General features: G+C 45.9%; 1 protein-coding gene across 2 annotated transcripts in view; it reads right to left on the reverse strand.

Moving 5' to 3' along the window:
* Nucleotides 1-27,531, reverse strand: part of HDAC8 (histone deacetylase 8) — a 571,221-nt gene that overhangs the window by 162,079 nt on the left and 381,611 nt on the right. For both annotated transcript variants that reach the window (XR_011199196.1, XM_069211852.1), the window contains exon 8: nt 13,655-13,827. Coding sequence is in view for 1 of the 2 variants with exons in the window: in XM_069211852.1 (XP_069067953.1) it covers nt 13,655-13,827 (173 nt within the window). In the remaining variant the exon portion in view is untranslated. The remainder of the gene's footprint in view (nt 1-13,654; nt 13,828-27,531) is intronic.

The following is a 27,531-nucleotide window of genomic DNA, read 5'->3' on the forward strand; positions in this document are numbered from 1 at the left end:
CTTTGCCCTGGATGTGTTTTATTAATTTGCTGGCAGCTTAGAGCCTCTGTGCACTTTGCTCTAAATGCTTTTTATTAGGCTTCGTACTGTTATTTTTCAAATAGCCAGTTCTACGGTGTTGTTTTTTTATTCATATCACACTGTTTTGCCTACTTCAGCACTGGAGTTCTCCATAACATATTCACTCTGTGCTTCAGTCAAGGATACAGTCTGGTACATTGCCGATAGACGTGGTAGGAGTTTAGATTTGGCATTCCTGCGTAGGGACATTTTGTGATCACGATGACATGCTAGTTATAATATCACTTCCTTGTCCCAATACACGCAAGAGGGAGATTCCGACCAGGGAACCACAACTAGACGCTGACTGCCTCGTTGCAGATGCTGAACCAGATCACAGGCCTTTGCTCAGGTATGAGGGCTGATGTCTCCCCAGTGATTCGGAAAGGCAAGCTAGAAGCTTAACATGCTGTGCTCTAAATAGAACAAGCAGAGGGAGAGTAGAAACTGTTAGGCACTATGATAGCTTTGTTCTTATGTTTTACTCTCCTGGTGACTATTTCAATCCTACTATGTTGTATTGTTCTGGTTATTGCGGCTCACGCCTTATTATCTAAAATACAGTCGTTTTATTAAAACATTATATAAAACTTATACTGTCTTTGTCATTTGTATATGAGATCATATTGTAAATGAGAGTTGGTTTGGATCTGAGTGACCACGACTTCCCTGAGAAGTTCCAAAGATGTCATGCGCTCGGCTGCCCAATCATTTCTTCCCCGTGGGAGAAATGAGGCACTGCTAGTTAGCCGGAGCAAAAACCGGATTTAGGGTGACAGAGTTCTTTACAAGTGGGTCAGACTCAGTCCCCCACACCGTTATCGATCCTGCTGCCTAGAAATCCAGTAGTCTCATTTAGGATAATGAGAGCCCACGCGACACATCCAGACTCTGCATTACCTCTATACGTTCCACATTTGCAGCCTTTCTGAACCACCTAACAGGCCACTTCAGCTGCGCCAACAGATAATAAATAACCTTTGCAACTGGCCACACCCATATCATGTCCATCTACTAGGCGAATTGTCTTCTTCAGAGCCAGCCTTCCCCAATCTTTGCCCCATGTTAAGCTACAAGTTAGGCTCTCAAAAAAAAAAAATGCTATGCTCAGAGGGACGACCGCAAAATAATACAGTAGACAAGTTAGGACCAACATCTTATCTACAGCAATCAAACCCATTGGGGACAATGACAGTCTGATCCAGAAGGGAATTGACTGCCTCGGCAATGTAAAGGCCCAGCCTAAATTACCCATACACAAGCGCTCAATAACTAAAAACATTCAGACGTCCAGGTATCTACACACTTCAGGCTCCTATTGAAGGAAGATGTCTGTCAGGTACCATCTATCCAGGGGACCGGTGTTTGGAGAGAAAACAGAGATAACTTCCCAGAGTTCCATTTTCAAGCCAGAGTCTTGTGTAAAGTCACTGCAGGTCTCTCTCAAAAAAAAAACCAGAGCATAGTCACCATATAGCAAAATGATAAACATCACAGCCGGGAGTTCATTCACATCACATTCCTGAGCCCTAGTACCTCACAGTGTCACTAGGGACTCAATCACCAGTGAAAACAGTACTAGGGACAAGAGGCACCCCTGCTTAGTACCCCCATAGATGGGTCACTGCAGAGAAATGGTTCACTCATGTGGATCCACATAACTGGCGATGTGTCTAACAGACGGATCTATCTAAGCATATTTTCTAGAAAAAACATCTTTGTGAAGACCGTGAAAAAAGATGACTACAATACACGTATATTTTTTGTTTGTTTTTTAAATCAAGCGAGACACCACAGGCAGGTGATTCCCTGCAACACCATATTATTCCCACAAAAGAGGCAACAAAGATTTTGATGGATATTGCTGCCAGGGATGATCACATTGTGGCCTGGGTGCACCAAAGTCTCCACCACCTGCAGTAATCTACTTCCCAATGTTTTCTTATTCTCTGTGTTCAAAAGAGAAAGTAGCCGGTAAGAATTCACATCCAATGGGCCTTTATCTGCTTTCAATAGGACTACTATTAGAGACTCCCTGGTTGATAAGGGCAAATAACCAGCCTCGAAGGCCTAGGCGTACATCAGCAACATCCTCGGAACAAGTTTTGCCTGAAATGTGACATTAACTTCAGGTGGAAGCCCATCTAAATCTATGGTGTTTTGTCCACGGGCCAACTGAAGCATGGCCTCCCGTATCTCATTTGAGGAAATCGGCTGATCAAGAGCAGTCAACTCATCAGAGGAGAGCCTCTGCAGAGGGACATAGTCTAGATCAGTCATTCTCTATTAACTGGTGAAGGAGGAGAATATAAGCTCCAATAATATTGTGCAAAAATTTAATGTGTCTCGGTTTGCGAGCTCCATACCTCCCAGTTTCTGAGCATGTTGTGCATAATAGTTTTCTGCTTATATCGGACCGCACTAACCAAGTAAGCAGCCTGCTTGATCCCTCTCTTTCCTGGTGATGCCTGGCCGTATAGAAATGATAGTTAACACCCCTCAATCTTTCAACCAGATTAGAACATTTCATTCAGGCACTAGTAAGTTCCTTTTTGAGTGTTGATCAATGTCCATCCTACAATCTAGACTACTTATCTTTGTGTCCAACTACTTAACCTCTTTGCCCAAAAGTTTATTTATACCACATGTGGTCTTAATACAAAACTCCACCCTCCCAAAACCACCTTAAAAGCATCCCATTTGACTGGTACCCTGGTGGCGGACCCTTCATTTTTTTCGAAGTACAAATCTATGTACTCTGCCACAGTTAACTGAAATGCTGATAGGGCAGTGCTTGAGGTTGCAAGTGCCCCAGTGGAACCGTTGGACGAGCCTCCCCACTGCAATATCCACCTCAGTTAGTCTCTGACTGAGCCAAATAGTCAACATTTATAGCCAACCTATCTCAATCCTAGGAATAAATCCAATCATGGGTGCAGATTGTGTAAAGGAGAGTAATTGGGGTACTCCCATCCCCTGGTGCATTTCCCACCAAAGGTCAATTGTTGCCCATGTTGTATCAGGCAGCTAAACATTTTTGACAGTTTCACTCTGCACATCACAGCGTTGAAAAGAATATTATAATAGAGCGTATTATAATCTCTGCCCCATATGCCCTTGCATTCATGCTAGTTAGCCAAGCATGGGGGCGTCAAAACTGGATGTGCCTTGTATTTGGTGCTTACAAACTAGCTATGAACAGAGGAACCACCTTCAGCCTACCATAAATTATTTTGTATCTCCCATCAGAATCTATGTATGTTTGTTAGATGTCAAGCGGAATCTCAGATGCCATCCATATCAAGGTCCCCATGGCAAACGAGGTGTAATTCACGCTCACCACATGACCCCACCTATTTGTGTTGCAGTGTTATCAAATCTGTTGCCACTAGGTGGCTTTCCTAGAGATATGCTATATGTGCCTTCCATCATTTCAAACTGGAGTAGATCCTATGTCTTTCTGACACCACAGCCATGCCCCTCACATTCCATGTTGTACACTTCTAAGCTCTGACCATAACGCAAGGCATGGGCACCTCAAAGGGCCACTTCTCAGGCACCAACTCCAGCTTCTAATAAAGTCAAGTTCCAACTCAGCCCATTCCATTAAAATGGACAGATACATCAATAAACATTATGACATCTTGCTGCCAGCACCCCTCCTTGTTATATGTCTAAATGCAAACATGGGAATTCTAACCCAACATGAACTATCAAGCTAACCATATATGTAAAAGCATCCCCATTGGACCAATACAGCACTTACATGCAGGGAAGGGGACAGCGTTACAAAAACCCAAATCAACTGCAGGGATCTGGTCATACCCTGGGACCCTGTCTTATAACTGTCTCTCTTTACCCACCCCAAACTGCCATGCCCTCCCAACTCCAAAACTCACTTCCTCCTAGAACCACTCAGCAAAACTGCAGAAGGCATATACAGTTACATTACAGACTCAGACGTCAAAGAGGTCATTTTTGGGCCCACACTTCAACTTATGCTGATTAATAGCTGCAGTCCAACCCGATATTTTCATTAGCACATTAGTGTGCCACCTATACTGCTCAGGTACGCAATGAGTGGTTTTGTTTGTTAGAGAAACCAAAACACTTCCCAAAGCGAGCACCCAATCACTGCCCTATCCATAAACTCCAATTTCTTATCTGCCTCCCATAATATCCATGCTTCAAGACGTTTTAAATGACCTACCTGGCAATATCACCATTGGCTGGGTAAAGCCAGTTCCTCTTTTATACCGGATGCCCTCATAAGTTCTGTGGTGGCCCTATTGTTTTTCCCTACTCCATGCAAAAAGTTCCATTTTTTCTGGAAGGAGATATTCTCATCCCTTGGGACTGGAGTTGGCATAGCTTGGAAGTGGTAAAAAAATTACTCAACAGAACATTCATTTGTATTGCTGCTCTCGTCCCAACCACAGTAAGGACAGTTTTCTCCATTTATTTAGGTACCAATGCAATTGAGGGATCTTTTGCGTCATAACGTATTAAAGAGGTGGGCAAAGAGGCCATAAGGAGGCACACAGGCAGGGCTCATCCTGAGGGTTCCTCTTGAGAGAGGGGCACAGAGGTGCTGAGACTTAAATACTGCTTGGTCATTATCCTGCTACAGTTACCAGTTCCTACTGTGCTCCCCTTCAGTACTGCCTACAACACCATTCAAAGAGTTTCACAAAACCTCAGATCCCACACTATTGCATAGTGAGCCTAAAACTGCCCACTAATCAAGTGCAATACTATCAGAGTTGCACCAGTTGTAATGTAGGAAGAAGGCAGATTGTCAACTCCACTCCTTCTCCTGTATCACCCCCACATCTCTTGGTTATCTCTAGTCCAGTAAGTAATCACCAGGTTAACACTTAAAGTCTCACACATTCATTACCTCTAATGGGACCAAATGTGAGGTGGGCTTCCCATCTTATCAGCTATATTTTAATAAAATATTCCATGTGCTCAGCTATGGACATTCAAGATACTGCAGAATGCCATCTCCATGCTGCTCAGGGCAATGAAAACAGAAGTCTTACAACTGACCTAATGTTGAGCTCACTCTCCCAATGGCCAGCATATGGTCTTGTAGCGATCCTGCTGCAGATGCATAAGCCATTGCCATCTGTGCCACTGAAGACTGCAAAAGAGGAGCATTTCCAAAAGGGTCCCTCTCTTTTTCAGATTATTTGTTTCTAGACCACATTCGTCCACAATGTGCAGTTTCATTACCCACATTCACACTTGCTATGTAAGCCCACCATGTCACTCCCACCACAAATCTGCGTGTCATGATCCAGGTCGTTCTCCAGCAACACACCAGCCCCGAAGGCACCAGAAGCATCCTCTGGTGTTATGAAATGCCAGGCCTTTCCTTCTGCTATCACTTTTAGGCATGTATGTGTGTGTGTGGGGGGAAGAGGGGTTAAATATCATGTGCAGCAAACACCTAACCCAGAAAGACGTTTTCACAGCATCAAAGCTCAATCTCTACTTCTGGGCCGCCATGGTGAAGTCTCTAAAGAGGAAGATGGTATTGCTGTCATAGAAAATCGGCCCCTGTCATCTAGAAGCTTGAAGAATCTCACAAATTAAGCTGTCAGGCAGTTACTGCCTTTGGCAGTGTAACTGGTGTCAAGAAGAGAATCTAATTCTGTGAGCTTTTACAAATCAGAAAAAAGTAGGGCAGCTCACTAGGTTTCAATACATTTGTCCCCCAATCTTTCACAAAGAGTTCTACACTTGGATCTTCTAATTTCTCTGGTATCCCCCACACCAAGTGAAAGTTGTTGTCCTAGACCTCCTCTCTGCATCCCAGAGCCTATATTGTAGCACTTTCTTCTCTGACTGAACTTTCCAATTGAAGATTACGAGGCTTTGCTGTTTGCAGATGCATGGTTAATGCTTGTCCAGTAGTACGAAATTTCTCACTAAGCCTGCCTGAATGAGATTTGTTTCAACATTCAGTGAGTATATTTAGTGTCCCCAATCTTTCTTAGTATTCCGCAATCAGGTCTTCATACGGTGTGTGCTGAAGCGGCCTCTGTAGCAATACGTCATCTGACAGTACTCTGCATCTCCTCTCCTACATTTCACAAAAGCATATTTTCCATTGTTTCGTTGAATTTGCTGCTGCTTGCACCATCAGAACCCACAACTACCCAGAGTCCTAGCTGAACCTCTATCATCAGGTGCTTTTCAAAGCTCCTGCATCCTCTTGTGGAAACAAGGGAGGCAATCTGTCCTCAGAGCACTTTCTCTGCACTGGAACAAAGGGTATCATCACTGCCTTTCAGCCGGCATGGTGAAACTGTCTCATGCCATTAAGTGCCACTTGTGTCCTCTGTACCCTTAAGGACGCACCACTCCATAACTTCTAGGTCCTAGATGATCGGTGGTATTTAACTGATGAGGTGGAGATCACAGTGGGCTCAAGGATAGCATGCACTACATTTCTTACCTTACTGCCGAACGTCCTCCCATCTGTTTCCTCCACCTCATTCTCGCACATCTTGGCAAAGACCTGTCACTTCACACTCTCACAGTGAGCCTGGCCCAGGATCCCTGTTTTAGCACACTCTGGCACCTTGACTGCAGCTCGTAGAGTGCCAACAGCAGGCTCCCTTCTCATGCCTGCTGAACTGCTGGAATGGTGACCAACAGGGGGAGGGGTGGACAACTCATCACTACTGCCACCAGCATCTGTTTCACTTGGTGCTCGACAGAACTCTGTAGCAATTTGTTGCACAGCTGACCGACAGAAAATGGAACAAGATATTTAGATGTATTTGCCCTGGGGGTGATCAGTGAGCTTCCTTCTTGATTGGCTTTCATCCATGCCCTCACATTCATTTTTGAGTCCAGACAAGGATTGTTCACCAAGTAGTCAATTCTTGCAAATGATATTAGGCTATTAATGCATAAATAGCTCCTTAATACAAGTAATGAATGCACTCTGGGTACAAAGAGATCTGGACTGGTACTGAGATCCTCCGCACAGCCAACAAATACCAGGTAGAACGACTAAATTAACTACTTTTTTTTTTCCACAACCAAATAAACAGAGCTAGTGGTGTAATGTGTGAGCTACAGAAATCGCTTTGAACTTAAGGTATTTCCTTGACTTTTGACGGTAGTGCTAGGATGCCAGGCTGGCCTAGAAAGAGTGGTAGAGCTTGGATATCAAGGCTCTTGGAACATGTAATGGAAAAACTTTAGTTTGCTTTTGGAGCCATAGGGGGTCATTCTGACCCTGGCGGTCACCAACCGCCAGGGCCAACAACCACGGAAGCACCGCCAACAGGCTGGCGGTGCTTCCTGACCACGGCGGTAAAGCCGCGGTCAGAAAAGGGGAACCGGCGGTTTACCCCTGGCCCAGGGAATCCTCCATGCCGCCATGGGGATTCCGACCCCCTTCCCGCCATCCTGTTCCTGGTGGTTTTTACCGCCAGGAACAGGATGGCGGGAACGGGTGTCGTGGGGCCCCTGGGGGCCCCTGCACTGCCCATGCCACTGGCATGGGCAGTGCAGGGGCCCCCTAACGGCCCCACAAAGATTTTCAGTGTCTGCTTTGCAGACACTGAAAATCGCGACGGGTGCCACTGCACCCGTCGCACCCCTGCAAATCCGCCGGCTCCATTCGGAGCCGGCTTCCTCTTTGCAGGGGCTTTCCCGCTGGGCCGGCGGGCGATCTTTTGGAGATCGCCCGCCGGCCCAGCGGGAAAGTTAGAATGACCGCTGCGGTCATTTGACCGCGGTGCGGTCTTTTGCCGGCTTCCGCCCGGCGGGCGGCTCCCGCCGCCCGCCGGGGTCGGAATGACCCCCATAATGTTTTAAGATGCACGTGGTTACATCCTTTCAATGAAGTTCAAGCACAGCATTAATTTAGCTTTTCTGTGATTCATAGGGAGGGCTAGTACTTAATTAGTGCTGGTCCAGCAATTACTTCAGGAGACAGGGGCTCTTTGTGAGCTCCTATACTAACTATCTGGTTCCCAGGCTACAGCTGCTTTGATTGGCTAGCAGTGGGCGACAGCTCAGCAGTCCTTTTTTTAATTCCTACAAAGGTCACAGAAATGGAAGGTGGACAGTCCTTAAAGTTGTAGTCTACCATTTGTTATAGTGCTAGCCTTTTTTTAAAAAAATTCCACGAGCCTTCATGGAAATAAGAGAAGGGATGTTTTTCTACTTCTTGTATAGTGTGAATACTGCTTCCCAGTCACCCTCTACAGCTTTGTCTTCGTAAAAAAATATTGTGGATCGGTGCACTCTTTAAATTTTTTTTTTTTGCACAAAAGAAACACTGTGGAGAGCTAATGGAGTAGTAGACGAGCATGTGACTGCTGCCAGTCGTTTGACGAGGCAGATGGAGATGGTGGAAAATTCTGTGGAGGACTCCGTTTTATTTTATTAGGAAGAAAACACCTGCCTCGCTTTGAATGCTTTTCATTTTTCCTGCTTTAAAATGAATAGAAAAGGACTGGAGGTACAGTACGGCAGAGGTGGTGTAAACACGGGAAAACATTTTCACATCACCGATTCGTTACTGTTCAGTCAGTCTTTTCATTAGATAGTGCAGTACTATTTGTTCCTTCAGTTGCACAGCTCTTCTTTTGTCTGCTACTTTGTCCAGCCTTCTTTCTGCTGTAAAGGGGCAAAGGTCGGACTGTACTAGCCTAAGGAATGATGTGTAGTGCAAATATTCAAATATGTATGAGGGAAGGCAGGCCGAGCCCAAGGAACACCACTGTAAGACATATTGCTAGAGACAGAAACCTGGCTTATTTTCTAGACATCGAGCTGCGTAAGAATGTGTCCATCGGGTCTCATATCAAGAGGGTACTCCAAGAGGCCTTTGGCACGCATGAAGGGCTTTCTGCAATGCGCCAGCTCTGGAAGAATTAGAAAGCCCATCTTCAATGTATTGATCAGTTACTGAGCCTTTCCACGCCTTGCTCCACAAAAAGCCAAGCAGTCCTCTTTAAAAAAAAAAAAAAAAGATACAACTAAAGCAGTTACCCATTCTGCTTAAATATATTTACAATTAGCTTAAAGATATGCAATCTTTCAAGATGACTGAGCAACCATTTGTTAGGTCTCGTCTAGACAGCCCATGCGCTGAGATCTTTTGTATCCTATCAGTGGGCTCACAGCTCACCATTGTTTACCATTAGTTAGCTTCATTGTCACTCTACTTTGCTTGCTTCTTATTGGTCATCTACAGTAGGGTTCCTTCCTCTACTTTTATTTTATTCAGTTATTTAAGAATTTATACAGCGCACTATCACCAAAATGGCATCCTGCCGCTATAAGCCTCTAGAGGGACATGAACAGCTGCACGAATAGTAATGAATATACAGAAAAGTTACTGAGGAAAAAGTCAGGTTTTCAAAGCTTTCCTAAAATGCAATAAATCAACAGAGGACTTGAGAGAAGGGGGAAGCTTAGTCCAGAGCTGGGCTGCTCTAATTGTAAATGCACACCCATCCTGTCTTATCTTCCTAAAATTGTTAATGCAGCTAAAATTAGCAGATGAAGAATGTAGGCATCTTCCTGGAGAATATCTTCAGGGTCTGTTTTTTTTTTTGGGGGGGGAAGGGGTAGGCCACACCCAGGAGGGCAGTAAAAACTATACATAGGGATTTTTAGGTTATTCTCTGTTTCACTGGTGTTTGTCGTTTGCCTGAAGTATAGGCACATTACTTGTGTCCTTCGGCTGCTTATTTTTTTAGGGCGCTACTTTTTTCTTTGTGTTTACGCACTCTTCCAGAGTGTGTCTTTTTGAACACACTCCTGCATGTACTCCTCCCCCATCCCTGGTCTGTGTTGTTCCTTCCTCACCTACCCTTCCTCGTCCATGTTGTTGCTTGCACACCGCTTGTTCCTGCTTACCCCACCTGCCTTTTCTATATCTCCAGTGTTAGTGCTTGTCCGAACCCTGTGTTGTTGCTTGCCTCCCACTCTCCCTCCACTGTGCTGTTTCTTGAACCGCCTGCCCTCCCATCATAACAAAAAAGCGCTATGATATGGCTGCATCATAGTGCTTCCTCCTCCACACACACCCTCTGTTTCCATGGTGCACTCCCAAACCCTCTGTCTTGGCTCTCCCTTCCCTTTGTGTTATAACCCACCCTGTCCTCCGTGCCTCCAGCAATAAAAAACAAGCATATGCAATGCAATAAGTCTCACAGTTGCTTGAGTTTGAGCTATTGGCATTGTAAATTCATAAACTGCCACATACATTGGTCAACCCTGCCTCATAATTTCGTCTTTTCCTGCCAAATAATTCCAATGGCCCTGCATATAACTGAAGCACTTCCATTTACCTTCTTCCTATATCTGCAGCAAAAATGAAAATGTTGACATTTAGCATCCTAACTTAAATCTGCCACGCTAATTCCAATAGAATACCACTTTCACCACCTCACCATCAGAGTTGCTGGCTGGCTAACACAATTCCCCAAAAAGAGACAAGACAGCCACAGAGGAGAAATAAACTAGAATGGTCACCCAAACATATCAAGAGTGTTCAAACAGTCTGTGTAATAAGGATGTTAAGTTGGCCTGCATCATGGTAATAATTATAATAAGGAGAGATTATTAAAACATATACAATTATCAAATAAACTTCTGGCATTATACTGTAATGCTCAAACCAGCCCCTAGAGGGCACCATAACAAAAATAGAAACATGGTCATATAACCATATTGTTAGCCCCTAGAGGGCATAAACCGATGAAAAAAACAGGCAAAAGTAATGCAGTGTAACCATATACTTAGCCCCAAGAGTGCGTTTTCAAGGCTAGCAGGCCTATTGCAATAATATTTCAAACATGGTCTTTAAAACAAAACTTCTTCCAGCTGTAAAACAAAAGTTCCAGCCATGGGAGAGCTTAATAAGGTAATGGATGGTGGTAGGGGTTAATATTTTGGAGTCCTCACTAAAACAGTGTGGGCCCAGAGATGATGTAAACAGAAAGAGCACATTGTGGGCAATGTTTTGAAGGTGGTCCCATTGTCCATGGACCACCACAGGCTGAGTTATGAGCAAAAATGTTTTGTAAAAGTAATGCCCTACAAAGTATCACGAGGCAAGTTTCTGTGCCACAATTGTTTTATTAGGTTGATATGACTGTAATGCTTAGAACAGCCCCTAGAGAATACCACAATGAAAATAGCATTTGTAAGAAACATGGTCATGTAACTATATAGTTATCCCCTAGAGGGCATAAACACACAAAAAGAAAATTGCATTAAATAATGCAGTGTAACCATATATTTAGTCTCTAGAGAGCATAGTGCATTACACATTTACAGGGGTGGCAGGCCTTTAGCAAAGATACTACAAACAAGGCCCGTAAAACACAAACGATTCCCACTTGAACAACAAAACTTCCAGCCATGAGAGCGCTTAAAAAGACACTGAATGGTGGGAGGGGTTATTATTTTGAGACCCCCATTAACCTAGTGTTACCCAGAGATGATGTAGACATAAAGAGCACGTCGTGCTGAACGTTTTGTAGGTGGTCCCTTTGTCCTAGGACAAACACAGGCTGAGTTATGAGCGAAAATGTTTTGTAAAAGTAATACCCAGCGAAGCATTATGGGATGAGTTTCCCGAGTGCAGTGAATATTGTAGTATCCGCTCTCCCGCTGTGTCGGGAGAGCCACTTTCGCTTTGAGGATCTCTGTTTTACGTAAAGCATTTACCAATTTCAAGTGTTTTAAGGGGAGAGCCACAAGAAATGACTCTGATTAGGTAACTGAAACAATGTGACCAGAGCTCCAATACCGCAGATTGAGTTCATGCTGTTGTGCATGTTTTGCGCTGTGAGCACCATGGCTGCCAGGCAGCACGTAAGGGAAAGACAAAAGAAAAAAAAATAGTTTGCCCACGCTGAAGTATATCGGCAATTGCGCAATAATCCATGTAACAGTAGCAGTCTGCAAGGCACGACAAAAAACAGCCTCAACACAGGACAAACGTAAAGCATTTTTGAAAGGCAAGCCCAGGAATGAATGAAAGTGATGGGGGTGGGTAAAAGCCCACAATACTTACAATAGGTCAAAGCACATGCACTTGACCTAAAAAGCGATATGACATGGACAGGGCTGGCTCTGTCCTAGTGCTTTTTTTGTTTTTAACTTTCAGCCATGCTACACAGCAGCTGTGCTGCAGTACACTATGGCTAAACATTGACAAAGCAAATAGGTCACATCTCGTAGGTGAGACTTATTGGCTGTGCAAATGCTTGTTTGATGTATGTGAGTGATGCCAAAACGGTCTGATTGTGTAATACTTTGTAGAACTAGAGCACAAGTGTTTGAACTTTCCCGAGTTTGTATTTTACACAGAGCTCGTTATGGAAGGCAAAGCTTATATCAAAAAGCCATTTCTGATCATAATACTATACACATGAGCTTCATTAGATGTCTTCCCTCCTTTCACCAAACATCAAAGAACTTTATTTACCGGTTGCTAAGTGCATGTTTGCTTTGTACAGAACCATATTTTGAAAAGTTGCATTGCTATGAACAATCAGGGAAATTGGGCTTTGCGTTAATAGGCCCAACAACTAAAACCTCTCCTCTCTAGACTCTGCTTGAGGCTATCACTTTTAAATACATCACACCTTTTCCAGGTGACAAGAACTACCAAAAGAGAAAAACATTCTGCCGCCCAATAACCTATAGGTGTCCTCCATCGTGGAAGGGTAAAGAAAAAACCCGCAAAAAGGCAGACATGTAATCCAGTAGGGTGCGCATGCCTCGTATGCCCACATATATGCCATCATGCTCAGCAGTCAGTCATGATTCATACGTGTAATGCTCATGTACACATCACTGTGCTTTTTTTTTTTTTTTTTTTGCCCATGCTGCTCTGCATTGGTAAACAAGCATTTTCTTCTTCTTTTGACACTGTAGAACACCATCGATAAAAACAATTAGCAAAGCTAATTGGTCTTAATTGTTTTAAAAAGGCAAGACTGACTTTACCACAGCTTGTATTTCAGTGCATAGGAGAAAAAAGCCACCTTGAAGAAGCTGTTCGGTTTGGCCGCATCAGTTGCCAATTATAGAGCTTCAATACTATATCATTCCATCAATGTTAACTAATGCCATAAATAAGTACCTGGTTATACCCCACCTCCGACCCCACCAAGGCACAGAAACAGTTGAATGTGCAACTACGAATGCACATTTCCCGGCCCCTAGACTCCATGTGGTTACTTCTACAGGGGCTCTTTCAACTCTTCCCTCTATATATTTCCTATTTCACCATGACACGATTTGCAAATACAATTACACGCTTCTGTTATGGAACTTTGTTTGAGTTAATGTGAAATCACAGTTTTATTGTATTTGATCCTGTATCTCTCCATTTTAGTCAGCCACAAATGATTACATGTGCATTATTTTTATGGCTTGCTGATATTTCTTTTGCATGTGTTCTTTATTATTGTGACTTTATATTTTGTCTCTCGGAAAGTATAAGATGAACCTTCTATCATGACTTTGTTATTTTGACAACAATAACATCTCTGAAAAAAACTGAGCGGGTTCACTCTGACTTCATGCATGTCCTCACCTCCTCCCAGGATAAGAGTAGGCAGCTGCCACTGAAGAACATACTTGAGACATTTGCCAAGGCCCTCGGCTGTCATGTTAAATGAACACATGGGGTCGCCAGCTATAGTGTCCGCTCCCAGCTGCAGAACCACAGCTTCAGGATTGAAGGCAGAGTGCGCCTCCTTCAGCACCCTGTGAGAAAACAAAAACACTAGGGGGTTAAAAGCCATCAATTTATCAAGATCAGTCATTAACAAGTAAAGCACCAAACACACACCAGGTAAATTATTTGTAAATATTGGCTAGTAATGCCTTTTGTTTTATTTTCAAACAAGTACCCAGAACATGTTAAACATGTTCAAACACCTAGAAAAGCGACTGCACAGATATGTAATTTCTTACCAGGATGAGGAAGTCCTTTACACACCAGGTATGAACTGATACGTCAATCAATTAGAAGCAGTATTCGGTGACTAGGATGAGAAGTTCAGAGATATTCGAGAGCGGTAAACTAGCCTCAACAGAGAAATCCCCCTCGTCTCAAAATGGAAGTAATTCAAACAACACCCATACAAAAGTTCAGCAAGTTTCAGTTTCACACTTTCTGAAGGTGTCTATAGTTCAGAGTATGTTCAATATGAAACAACACATTTCGTACCCCTGCTTGGCTTTGGCCTCTATCTTCACCCTCCTAGGATTCATGCCTGCTAATTATGGAGGTGATTCAGGGCGCTAGGCTGGATTATGCTATGTTGAGTAACGGACGTGATCCCATGTAGGCTGACATGGGTTTGAGACGTGCCGGAAGGAAGAACCTGGATCTTTATATAAATGATTACTGTGGATAACTTGCCTGCCAGTTCCGCTTCTGCGCCATTTCACATTTCTCTATGGCTACCTGCTTTCACTCCCTCTTTGTTGTAGTAGTAGTTAAGGCCCTGTTTTGGATAAGGTCTCTGTGCAATGATTCTCAGTCTTCTCTGGTGGCTGTCTGGACTGCAAGTTAGGTCATATGGCTGTATCTTCTGATGTATCTGTGTCTCTTTTCACTTGGCAGTTGGCTTGACCTGGGTGTCAGCTTTCTTGGTCCTCTGACGATTTGTGGGCAGCTCTCACTGTTCGTTTGGTTGCATAGTTCCTTGTAGTGTTGATTCCAGTGGCATCAAGCTGACGCTACTTTTCTGAATGCGGCAGGCCCCATGGGTGAATGGCCTTTTTGAGGTTGAAACTGTGGTCTGCTACCTGCTACAATACCTCCTGTTGGAGTCATATATCTTTTTGCCAAGGCTGTAGTTCTTTCTGACCATTTTTGTGTTTGTGGTGAAAGTTCCTTGCCTATCAACTGCTGTTGGGCCCTGGAGGTCTGTTCAGACTGGGGGCCGCGGCTCAGCAGCTCAACACCCCCACCCCCCAGCAGCGCCTCTTTATTCTTCTTGCCCACCTCTCTTCTGTAGGCAGGAGGGGCAGAAGGCTCTTGGGATATGGTCCAAAAATCAGAACATAGGTTTCTCCTCCAGAAGGAGCAGTGATGCTTTGGAATGGTTTGCATCATCTGTACTGTTCTTGCTTTGGGCTGCATCTGCTTTGTGACTCTTCTTCGCTTCTTGGTTTTTTCTGGTTTGTTTTGAAGTCCTAGTACAAAGGTGGTATCCTGAAACGTTAGAAGTCTCACTCTTGCTACAAGGGAGTGCAGTATGCAAGCAGCCTAGGTATGGTTCATGCTGGCCTATTTCAGACTTCAGAAAAGCTATAGTATCTTCAACTGATATCCTAGAGTTAGGCTCTGTGGCATAACAAAGGTCTCCGCGGTGCAGGCCCCCTGAGCTCCAGGGGCCCCCCTCCACAGAGTCCCTTGGTCAGAGAGCTCCTGAATGAGTCTGGAGGGAGCGTCTTCATGTACTTTGCATGGGGGGGGTTCATTACGCCAGTGGTTTGGCTGTGAAGTACCTGCAGAGAGCAGTGAAGGGGACTCCTAGCACACGTAGTAGGAAGAATGCGTTTTTTGTTACGGAGTTTTCGGTGTTGGTTGACATTCTACTGCAATGAATGCCACAAGGACACTCCAACTCTACAGCAGGTTACAGAGCTTAGTCCTTTGCACTGGACCTTGCTTTACAGCCTGCACATCCAGCAGTAGAATTATTACAAATATTATTTAAAAAATTCTCCGGGGTGACCGGAATAAAGCTCTTGTTGAGGGCACATGGAAGAATGCAGTCAGTAGACTGGCCCGGAGAACCTACAGTGAAATGCATTTGTGCTACACAGTGATATTACTCCTAGTTTACTTTCAGTACCTAAATATTCTAAACATTGATCCAATTGCAAAAAATAACGAGAGCAAGTTTATGTGTACCTTGGAGATATATGTTTATTTGCTACATCAGCCTGCTGAATAGCTGTGTTTTGCACCTGTTGCAAAAGAAGTAAGGAGTGTTACCTTTTAATGGCACATCACAGCACATTCCGGTCCTGAAGTATGAACGATTTAAGAGTGAGTAATCGGTCGCAAATGGGTTTGCACATTCAAATATGTCATTTTCAATGTACCAACGGCCTCTAAGAAAGGATTTCTTAAAGTAGCACAACAAACTGAAACATTTCCGAATCAGGATTATGCGAGCTACATTAGCTAATCAGAAAATCCAATTCTGTATAAGAGAATAGATATTTTTTATAGATAAAAAATTTGCAGTTAACGAAGAGACACAAAAGATGGATATTGTATGCGCGAAAGGCCCAATGTGAGAGTGAATTAAACAAAAGTGCACATCAACGAACAAGACCGTAGTAGAGCACACTTTTGTAATTCTGAAGGGGTAGTTTGGTTGCTTTCAGAAAAGCGAAGGATCACTGGACTACACACTGGAAGAACAAGTTACTTACATTCGGTAAGACATTATCTGGTAGAGACTCTACTTAGCTGCAGATGCCTTACCTTTGTTTTTCCAAGGGGTCAGAATGGATCCAGAAACGTTTGCTTGAGCAATACCTCTTGTGCGTGCCGTCGGGTACCTCCAATCGGCTCGGAGTGGTGTCGTTGGCACGGGAAGTGCCAACGCGGTAACCTATATAGGCGCCACCCAGGCTCGCGGGTGTCAGCAGCATTATTCACAACTTTCCATGCCAGATGCGCATGGCCGGCCGTGGTAAGAACTGTTGCATATGTATGTCCAAACTAGGGCCCTGAAAAACGGATCACCCTACCCTAGTAAACAAGTCTGCAGAGCAGGGAGGCATGGTTGGGTGTAAGGAATCTGCAAGCTAGATAGAGTGTCTACCAGCGAATACGTTACCGAAGGCAAGTAACTTGTTCATTTGATAGAGACTTCTAGCTGCAGATTCCTTAGCTTTGATTAGATACCCAAGCCATATCCTCCTGGCGGGGGTTGTGGACAAATGTTTTTAGACTAGAAAGTCCTGCAGGACCGAATGGATGAAATCCCCATCCCTGCGGACTTGACTGTCCAAGCAGTAGTGTTTGGCAAATGTGAGCAGTGATGCCCATATTGCTGCCTGGCAGATGTCCTGGAGTGGGATTCCACATGCTAATGCTGAGGTCACTGCTTTTACCCTGGTGGAATTGGCTCGTAAGCCCTCGGGAGGCAGCTTCTTGGTCAAGGCATGGCAAATCTTAATACAGAGAACGACCCAGCATGAAATGGTCCGCTTTTGTACTGCCCGACCTTTCTTTGCTCCCACATACCCCACAAGGAGCTGGTTGCCCACCCGGAACTCCTTTGTGGAGTTACGGTAGAATGACAACGCTCTTTTTGGGTCCAGCGAGTGGAGTCGTTCCTCTTCCTTAGAGGAATGTAAGAAAGCAAAGAAGGTGGGCAGGGTGACAGTTTGAACCAGATGAAATGGGGTCACCACCTTTGGAAGGAAAGAGGCACGGGTGCGCAGCACTAGCCTGTCTGGAACTATCATGAGATATGAGGGCCTGGATCACAAGGCCTGTATCTCACGCCCCCTCCGAGCAGATGTTATTGCCACTAAGAAGGCTGTCTTGATGGTAAGCATCCAGAGCGGACAATTGTGCAGTGGCTCGAAGGGAGCACTCATGAGGTAAGTGACAACTAGGTTAAGATCCCACTGAGGCATGATAAAGGGCGTAGGGGGAAACATATGTACAAGCCACTTTAGAAACCTAATTATAATAAGGGACTTAAACAGAGAGGGTTGGTCAGGCAGCCGCGGAAAGAGCAGAGAGATAGCCTTTCATAGTGCACATAGTGGAACCCTGCTTGGCAAGAGAAAGAATGAAAAGAAGAATATCAGATAGAGAAGCAGAAAGAGGATCTATAGACTTCTCTGTACAATATTTTACAAATCTTTGCCAATTGCAGGCGTATACCGTTTTTGTGGAGGAACGCCTGGCTGCCAAGATAACATTACAGACTTCAGGAGGAAGATCGAAAGCTGTCAATTGTGGCTGCTCAATCTCCACATGAAGACGCAGAGTTGACAGGTTCGGGTGGAGAACCCTCCCCTGCTGTTTCGACAGAAGATCCCCCTGAACGGGCAGCCGGATCAAAGGATTGATGTGCATTTTCAGAAGCTCGGGATACTAGACTCTCCGTACCCACTACAGAGCCACAAGGATTACTTATGCCTAGTTGTTATTGATCTACTTGAGAACTCTGGGCAGGAGTGGTTTGGGCCAGAAAGGCCTGAGCTCCACTCGTGATGAAAAGCATCGCTGAGCGATTGCCACCTTGGAAAAACTAATGTGCAATACTGCGGACATTGCGCGTTCTTTTCAGATGCAAATAGATTTAACAAAGGCTATCCTCATTGCTGAAAGAGATGTTGTACCACCTACGGATGGAGACGCCTCATGATCCGTTAGGCATTGACGGCTGAGTCTGTCCGCTTTGGCGTTCAGAGAACCTGCCTGGTGATGAATATCCAGGGTTATGCCCTGCTGTCCCAGCCATGTCCAGAGACGCAGGGCCTCTTGACAAAGGGTCCACGACCCCACCCCGCCATGCTTGTTGCAGTACCACATGGTGGTGGTGTTGCCTGTGAACATTTGCATCAATTTCCCCGTGACAAAGGAAAAATGTCTTCAAAGCTAGTCGGATCACCCAGAGCACCAACATGTTTATGTGGAGTCTGGATTCCGCTGGAGACCAGAGTCCTCTGATCTCCACCTGTCCCAGATAGCCACCCCATCCCAGAAGTGACCTCTCTGTCACTACTGTAAGGTCTGGTTGGGGATGGAGAGGAGTCTGCCTCTGACCCAATCGTGGTTCGTAATCCATCATTGCAGGTCTTTATCAGTTCACTCAAAGATCTGGACCATATCAGAGAGATTCCCCTGATGCTGCGCTCACTGGAACTTCAGGTCCCACTGCAGAGCCTGCATATGCCATCTCGCATGTTTCACCAGCAGGATGCAGGAAGACATGGGGCCCAGCAGCCTCAGAGTCAGTCTCACCGAAACCTTAGATAGAGGCCGGAACATCAGTATCATAGCCTGAATATCCTTGACTTGATGCTCGGGAGGATAAGACTGAATCAGCACTGTGTCCAGAACAGCTCCTATGAAAGAGAGCATCTGAGAGGGAGTCAGGTGTGACTTTGGTGAATGCAGGAGGTTTGCCGTAGTCTGGAGGTGGTAGACGACAGCCTGGGGCAAACCCACCTTCAACAGCTATTAGTTGAGGTAGGGGAAGACAAACTCCTGACCTGCACAGATGAGCTGCAACTACCGCCACCACCTTGGTGAACACCCAAAGTGCACTGATAAGGCAAAATGGCAACACAATGAACTGAAAGTATTGGTGGTCTTCCTTGAACCGCTGGTAACGCCTATGGGCAGGCAGGATGGGAATATGAAAACACACATCCTGTAAGCCCAGCGCTACCAATCAGTCTTCTTGGTCTAGGGCAGACAAGACCTGAGCCAACGTGAGCATCTTGAACTTCTCCTTCTTGAGAAAGAGATATACAATTCATAGGTCTAGAATAGGGTGAAGACCCTTGTTCTTTTTGAAATTGGGAAGATTAACAACCACTGCCTACTTCTGATAACGGGACCCTTTCTATGGCTCTTTTGGCCAAAACAGCTGTAACTTCCTCTCGGAGCAGTGAAAAAATTATCCTCTGCCAGCCATTCAAATGTTGAAGTTATGCAGGGGGAAGAAAGGATTGGAAAGCCAGGGCATAGCCCTTCCTGATGATCTGCAGTTCCCATGCGTCCTATGTTATGGACTGCCAGTGGAGGAGATGATGGTGTATTCTCCCTCCAATTGGGCTAGCATGGTGCTGCAGAGACAAATTAGGAGGGCTTCTAGGCTGCATCTGCCGGGGACAGGTGGCAGACAACTTCTGGCACGCAGACCCTGCAGGTCTAATGGAATCGTGTCCACATCCTTGCAAGACCTGGGTTGGTTGCATGGCAGGCACAGTACCACGCTCCTTCTGTAGTCACAGAAGGATGACGGTGGACGAGGGGTCGCTGAGAGGCACAGGGACTTGGCCGTAGCCCAAAATTCCTTAAAGCGTTTCAGTCCCGAGTCTGCTTCTCACCAAACAAATGAGTGCCATTGAAAGGCATGTCCATCAGGTTTGCCTGGACATCCTCTGAAAAACAAGACATCTCAGCGAGGCCTGGCACCTTAAGGCCACTGTTGACGCAACCGGTCTGCCTAGCGAGTCAGTCGTATGTAAACCACACCAAATGGTGAACTTCGCTGCATCCTACCAGTCTTTTACACCTTGCAAGAGTATGGCCTGGGTCTCCTCCGGGACCCGAGGCAGCACCTGCGCAACTGTATTCCAAATTGTATGTGAAAAACGGTCCAATAAGCACGAGGTGTTCACCGACCTCAGTGCCAGGCTGGTGGAAGTAAACATCTTCCCAAGATGGTCCAGCCTCTTGGATACCCTGTCCAGGAGCGAAAACTGGAATGAACCATGGGAAGTGGAGGCTTGGACTACCAAGCTCTCATGGGTGGAGTGTGGACTGAGAATGCTAGGGTGGCTTGGCGCAGGGCGATGGAGGCAGGCAATCGTCCTATTTACATTAGATAGGGCTTGGGACAAAGTCCCAGCAGGACATCTGTAAGGGCTTTGTTAAAGGGCAGAAGGGGTTCTGATGTAGAAGGGCCAGGCTGAAGCACTTTTGCCAAGATGTTTGTTTTGCCCACCATAGTGCAGTTCAAGGCAGAGAACCTCCGCTGCCCTATGCACCACCATTGCATAGGAAGTTCCCTCCTCCGGAGCCACAGAGGAGGAAGTGAGCAAGCCAGTATTTGGACAGGTGTCCAAACCTTTGGCCTCTCCTAGCTCCTCATACCAGTCCAAACTACTCTCCAACTTGTTTTCCAAAGGCTCCGGTGACCCATCCCACTCTTCTCCAATGCCTGGCTGTGTAAGTATATGCTCAGGCAACGATTTGGCACCTGTGGGCGCCGTCAGCGTCAGAATCTGTGTTGGGCGACGCCGTTCTAACTCTGGATCATCGAGAATCAGAATGGGGCTGGTGCCACCATTGGGTGCTGGCAGCGCTAGGAGCATCAGCGTCGGGACCAGCGGCGAAGGTCAACTGGGTACGACCGGTGCCGATAGGGATCCGGAATCTGATCCATGAGACCCATTTGGAGCCAAGGCCGAAGCCGCTGGTGTGGAACTAGGTGGGTCCTCCTCTGACCCCACAAGGCCCAAAAGGCATGCCAGAGGGGTTGGCCCGCTGGAATACGAGGCGCATGTCCTTGTAAAACTCTTTGATTCAAGCAGGTGTCAATCCGGCTCCCAGAAATTGGGGGAGTGTGGAGTTGAACTAGGCAACGGTTCCACAGAACCTCGCTCGTCTCATCGGCCGATGGACGAGGTGAAGTGAAAGCCCTCTTGGACTTCTTCTTCCCCGAAGACGTCGAATAGGACGAGGAGGACTTGGGGCTCCTGGCGCGGTACCGTGAACTCCTCGACTGGGACCAAGACCTTCGAGGAGTTGCGCATGTCGGTGTCTCGGACTGCCAGGCTGCAAGCAGCTTTAGGGACCACTCCCTCAAAGCGTCCAAAGCCATGGTCTGGCAGTCCGAGAAAGACTTGAAGTCATGGTCGCACTCGAGGCACCAAAGGCAAACAAGATGGGGGTCCGTAAGCGACACGGCGCGGTGAAAGGAACCACACGGTTTGAAATCAGCCTTACTCGAAGGAATACTTGACACACTTGAAGAAAAACGAAACAAAATGTTGAGGTGTAGCTCTCTCTAGATTTGCGCTAACTGGCGCGGAAAGAAAAGAACTGACGCGAGTGCGCCTAGCTGGCACCTATACAGGGGACCATGACATCACTTCTGGCACCAACAGCACCAAACAGGGCTGAATGGAGCCACCTGATGTGCGCACAAGTATTGCTCAAGCAAAGGTTTCCGGATCCAGTCTGACACCTGGGAAAATCAAAGGTAAGGAATCTGCAGCAAGAAGTCTCTTTTAGATACAAGTTGTTAAATTATAACTACCTGCACAATACTGCATAGCATAGCAATAAAAACGGGAATATCACTTGAACTTGAGGATGACAGTTCTGATGAAGATGAAGATCCACTCTCTCCTCCAATCATAACCAGGACAAAAGTAAACTATGAAAGCAGAGGGTACGGCACAACAAACTGAAATTACAAGTAATTATTTTTAAGGTAGGCATTAAAGAAGGAATACTCAACATATTCATGCTATTAATTCTGCTTTATTAAAGTAAACTTTTATTGCACAGATGAATAACAGGAAATGTTCCGATAGTAATAAATATTTTTTTCATTATATGAAACTTGTGAAACAGAAAAACAAGTAAATTGCAAAAATACTTTAAACAAGTCAAAATAAATGTATTTTTTCTTCTCTCCGTCGGTGATGTGTTATGTTTGCTTTAAGTTGGATGTCACTACTGCTGCTCTTTTTTGGCCTTGCAACATTAGCTTCTGCCACTGCTGTGTTGGGCATACTGGACACATCCCCACTGTTGCCTGGTGAGATTGAACTTTGCCTAGTGACACTGGTGGAGCATAAATCCGTCCTCCAGGACATTTTTAATATAACAGGAAACTACTTTGTAACTTCATACTTTTTTTTTTTTACATCAATCTGCAATTTGCTTCTATGTTGGTACAGAATATGTGTTGCATTTACAAGTGAATCCACAGACCTACACATAGCTTGTTGCTATCTGGAATGACGCAGCTCTTGTGTGAACAAACCCCTCATTTAATGATTGAGTCAAAGTGCCTATGGCCTGTGACATTTAATTTAAGCTTTGAGCCACTGCTGCAAAGCCTTCGTATATATGGTCATTTAAGCCACCAACCTTGCGACTAATTTGACACAGGGCCTTATGTTGTTTTTCCTGCACCTTTAGCATCTTTGTTTCAATTCTTTAAAAATCAGCTGGTGCATGTGTGCGAAGTACCACTTAGGTGGATTTTATTCTATCCTGAGTACTTACTACACTTTTATATACAGGTGGTGTATGAGGTGTTAAAATCACTGCTGCGCCTGATCTCACTATGATTGAGTTAGCATTAGTTGCTGTTCTAGTGGCACAGTAAATTACATTTTGGCTTTCCTGTTCTACCTCTGCTGGCCCCTTTTTAGTGAAATGTCCACTTTCCCTGCTTGCCTCACTTGAGTGGCTTGCCTCAGGTGCAGAGCTACCTCCTTCCCCTGTTATTCGTTGGTGTGGGACCTGTGATGCATCACCAATAAAACAAGCTATAAGGAGTGAGACAGGTGACAAGGCACCGCAATTAGTAAGTGTTGGAAGCTGGCCTGGTGTGTGGTGGTCACCTATGGTGTTATCACCTTGTACCAGGTCCAGGTATCCCCTATTAATAAAGTGTATGCAGTGTCTAGGAAGCCAGGGCTCTCTAGAGGTAGCTTTGGATGAGCAGCCAAGACGTATCTAGGAGACATGCAAAGCTTATGTAATACTACTAAAGTCACACAGCACTATCACACATGAAAGAACCACACTGTGTTACAAAAATAAAGGTACTTTATTATAGTAACACACCACTAGAATACCTTTAGGCAGTTCCCCCCCCAACTGGAGGTAAGTACACAATAATTATATACACATGAGTAATTGGAAAATAGCATAGAAACAAGCATTGGCAAAAATATTAGAAAAGAGTGAGGGCTGAACCATATACTAAAATATTTGGGATGCGAGATAGAGACCCCCACCCAAGGATGTGGAATTGTTAGAGGAGAGCTGGAGGAACGAGGAACCCCCAAGAGGTGAGTACCAGGGTGACCCACAGCGACCAGGAGAGACGAGGTAAGTACCCAAGTTTCCCCAAAACTAACAGGAGGACTTAGCAGAGGGATTGTGTAAAAGGTGGATTCTGTCAGAAGAGGATCTGCAAAGGAAGGGGACCAAGTCCAGTTCGTGATGCAGTGTCTGGTTGTGGCATGAGCCACTACCTACCCTTTTGTGGAAGTAGGACCATGTCGACGGGGGAAGAGGAAGACCAGCTGGGAAGCGCAGGAGATGAAGTGGAGTCTCTGAAGCGATGAAGATGGTGTCCCACATCAGCTGTCAGGTTGCAGTTGGTTGGTGATGTAGGAGAGCCACCAACAAGCCTCGGCAAATGCAGGAGAAGCGAAAAGAAGAGTTGCAAGGCAGAAGAGGACCATCAAGGTCCAGGGGACTCGACCCAAGGAGGGGAGTCCGGGGTGACCCTCAGCAGTCAGGAAAGCCAACAGAAGCAGTCACAGCTCCCACAGGCAACCCACTGCCAGCTGGCACAGTAAGTCGCAGTGAGGCCCAGTCAGCACACCTGAAGACGAGTCCCACGTTGCTGGAGCAACAGAGAGGAGACTGCGCTTGGCAGGATGGAGTGCTGGGGGCCGGGGCTACACGGACCCTGAAGATCCCTTGGAGCAGGAGCAAACAAGCCTTGGTAGCTGCAAGAGTCGCGGTGCCCAGGGGTACTGTCCTGCAAGGACAGGCAAGGACTTACCGTCTCCCAATCTGGACAGCTGGCAGACAGGGCCAAGGAGACCACTCAAGACCATCACTTGTGATGCAGGATCCACACAGTTCTGGAGGAGAGCAGAACCACGCAGCTGATTGTCAATGCAGTTAGTGCCTGCAGGTGCAGGGGAGTGCCTCCTTCACTCCAAGGGAGACCACTTCTTACTTCTTGGTACAGGATGAAGTTCAGAGGATGCACAGCCGGGGAAATGTTGCAGTTGCTGACAGGAGCCGGAGAAACAATGTTGCAAAGCGGAGTCGTTGCTGTAGTTGCAAATTGTTGGTTCCTGAATAGTCCAGATGAAGTTAACGATGCAGAAGAGTCCTGGCTGAATCTTGCACGTCGAATCTGAGGACCCACCCAAGAGGAAGACCCTAAATAGCCCTGGAAGGTGGACTGGTCACCTAACAAGGTAACATTACACCAAAGGAGAGTAAATGGGAGCAAGAAGAAGAACACAGGCCGTACTCGACTCCCAAAAAACAATACTAAATCACAAATGAGAGTACGGGGTTCTTATAACATAAGTAGGTCGGTAGTGTATCAATTGTGACACTAGACCACTCATGTACCTCGACTAGAGGTGTAATGTAGGTGAGCTGTAAAGTGGTGTGTGGTCTGTGAGGGAGATTTCCTTTACGGACTAGGTGGTCTCACACACTATATAGTGTCATGCTTCATCATATGACCACCTAGCCCCACCCAGGTAGGACAGTGCCACCTGGGCGGACTCGACCTCACTGTTAAAAGAACAGGAGGGAGTGCGTAAATTAATTTAATTTCTGGAAAAGGGGATCCAGCTATGCTAGGGAAATAAAAACACCTACTCAGATACCCGGGTGAATTTTAATAGAGGGTTCTGTGTGGTGTGATTAAAAAGGAATGGGGAACCAATGTGAGAGCAATGACTCAACAGGTCACCTATCTAAAAGAAGTAGCCGACATGTTTCTGCCCTTGTAATTGAGCTATGGAGGGTCTCTGGGCATTCTTCAGGGCGTTGGATCCCTGTTGCATATGCTTCTTAAGCGCAAATAATCACAATACAAAAGGGGTGGAGGAAGGGCCTACCTTAACCAAGGGAATACCTGGGGAGGACCCTAACACTCGAGGCTAGTGGCCTCTGGTATCCTGGAGAGGGAGCGTCCCCTTATAGTCAGACTTGCATCAAAGGTGGGCACTCTCTGTGCGCCTATACCGACCTCTCCTTCAGGACCACTTTACAGCTCACCTACATTACACCTCTAGTCGAGGTACATGAGTGGTCTAGTGTCACAATTGATACACTACCGACCTACTTACGTTATAAGAACCCCGTACTCTCATTTGTGATTTAGCACCTAACAAGGTAACCACCTATCAGGAGGGGGCTGTGACGTCACCTGCCTGACCAGGCCACTCAGATGCTCCCAGGGGCCTCTGTACATCTTGGGTTCAAGATGGCAGAATCAAGTGGCCACCTGGAGGTGCTCTGGGCACACCCCTGGGGTGGTGATGGACGGGGGAGTGGTGACTCCCCTTTCATTTGTCCAGTTTCGTGCCAGAGAAGGGACCTGGGGTAACCCTGTTTATGCAAGGAGGGCATCAATTGTGCATCAATTGTGCCCTTCAAAGCAAACTGGTGGCTTAGGGAGGCTACCCCTTCCAAGCCTTGTAACACCTATTTCCAAGGGAGAAGGTGGTACCTCCCTCTCCCACAGGAAATCCTTTGTTCTGCCTTCCCCTGTCCGAGCTGGTCAAGCAGCAGGAGGGCAGAAAGCTGTCTGAGGGGGGGGCTGCCCAGAAAACCCCAGAAGACTGGTAGGAGCAATACTGGGGGTCCTCTAAGGAGCACCCAAAGTGCATGGAATCATACAACCAATACTGGCAACAGTATTTGGGTATGATTCCGATATGTTTGATACAAAACATGCCTAGGTTCGGAGTTACCATTATGTAGCTGGGCATGGGTAGTGACCTATGTCCACTACACAGGTAAAATGGCTTACCCGCACTTACGCCGAAGTCCATTGCAATGGAACTGGAGTTCGTAGGGGCACCTCTGCTAGTGCAGGGGTGCCCTCACACACAGGTACCTTAACCCTGCCTGCTGGGCTAGGAGGGCCTACCATAGGGGTGATTTACAGTGACCTGGTGCAGTGACCTGTAGTGAAAGGGTGCATGCACCTTTTCATGCAGGCTGCAATGGCAAGCCTGCATGGGCTCCCATGGGTGGCACAAAACATGCTGTAGCCCATGGGGTATCACTGGTGCCCCAATGCCCTGGGAACTAAATACCCTGTACTAGGGACTTATATGGGGGCACCAGTATGCCATTTGTGGGGGGTGAAAAGTCCTAAGCAACCAAATTTAGAGAGAGAGAGCACAATCACTAGGGTCCTGGTTAGCAGCATCCCAGTGAAAACAGTCCAAGCATACTGATAGCAGGCAAAAAGTGGAAGCAACCATTCCAAAAAGAGGCTACTTTCCTACAGTAAGGACATCTGATTTAATTATACATTCACAATATTTATTATGGCTTGGTGATGACTACTTAATTGTGCCTGATGTGAAAAACTTACATGCTAATTAGTAAACCGTAATATTTCAGGTAGCAAACATTGACTTGATAAACTAATAAACAATTGAAAAGTTTCACTACAAATCAAATATATTTGTGACATACGTCACTTCAAGAGCAAATATAGTACTGAATACTCTTGACCACATGGACCACAGTACATTACGAGATCCTACATTAAATGTGTACTGCATTAAAAAAATCTTTTAAAAATGTACACATTTAAAATATATGCAAAGGGGGCATGGCTAAGATGGAAGACAAATAGGACGTTTCCCTCGACTGCTCCATCCTCGCCGCAACTACTGATACCTACAGCGCCCCAGCCATCCCGCTCGCCCATGAGCACC

The sequence above is a fragment of the Pleurodeles waltl genome, chromosome 10 (genome assembly GCF_031143425.1).
Source record: "Pleurodeles waltl isolate 20211129_DDA chromosome 10, aPleWal1.hap1.20221129, whole genome shotgun sequence".
In the NCBI taxonomy this organism is placed as follows: Eukaryota; Metazoa; Chordata; class Amphibia; order Caudata; family Salamandridae; genus Pleurodeles; species Pleurodeles waltl.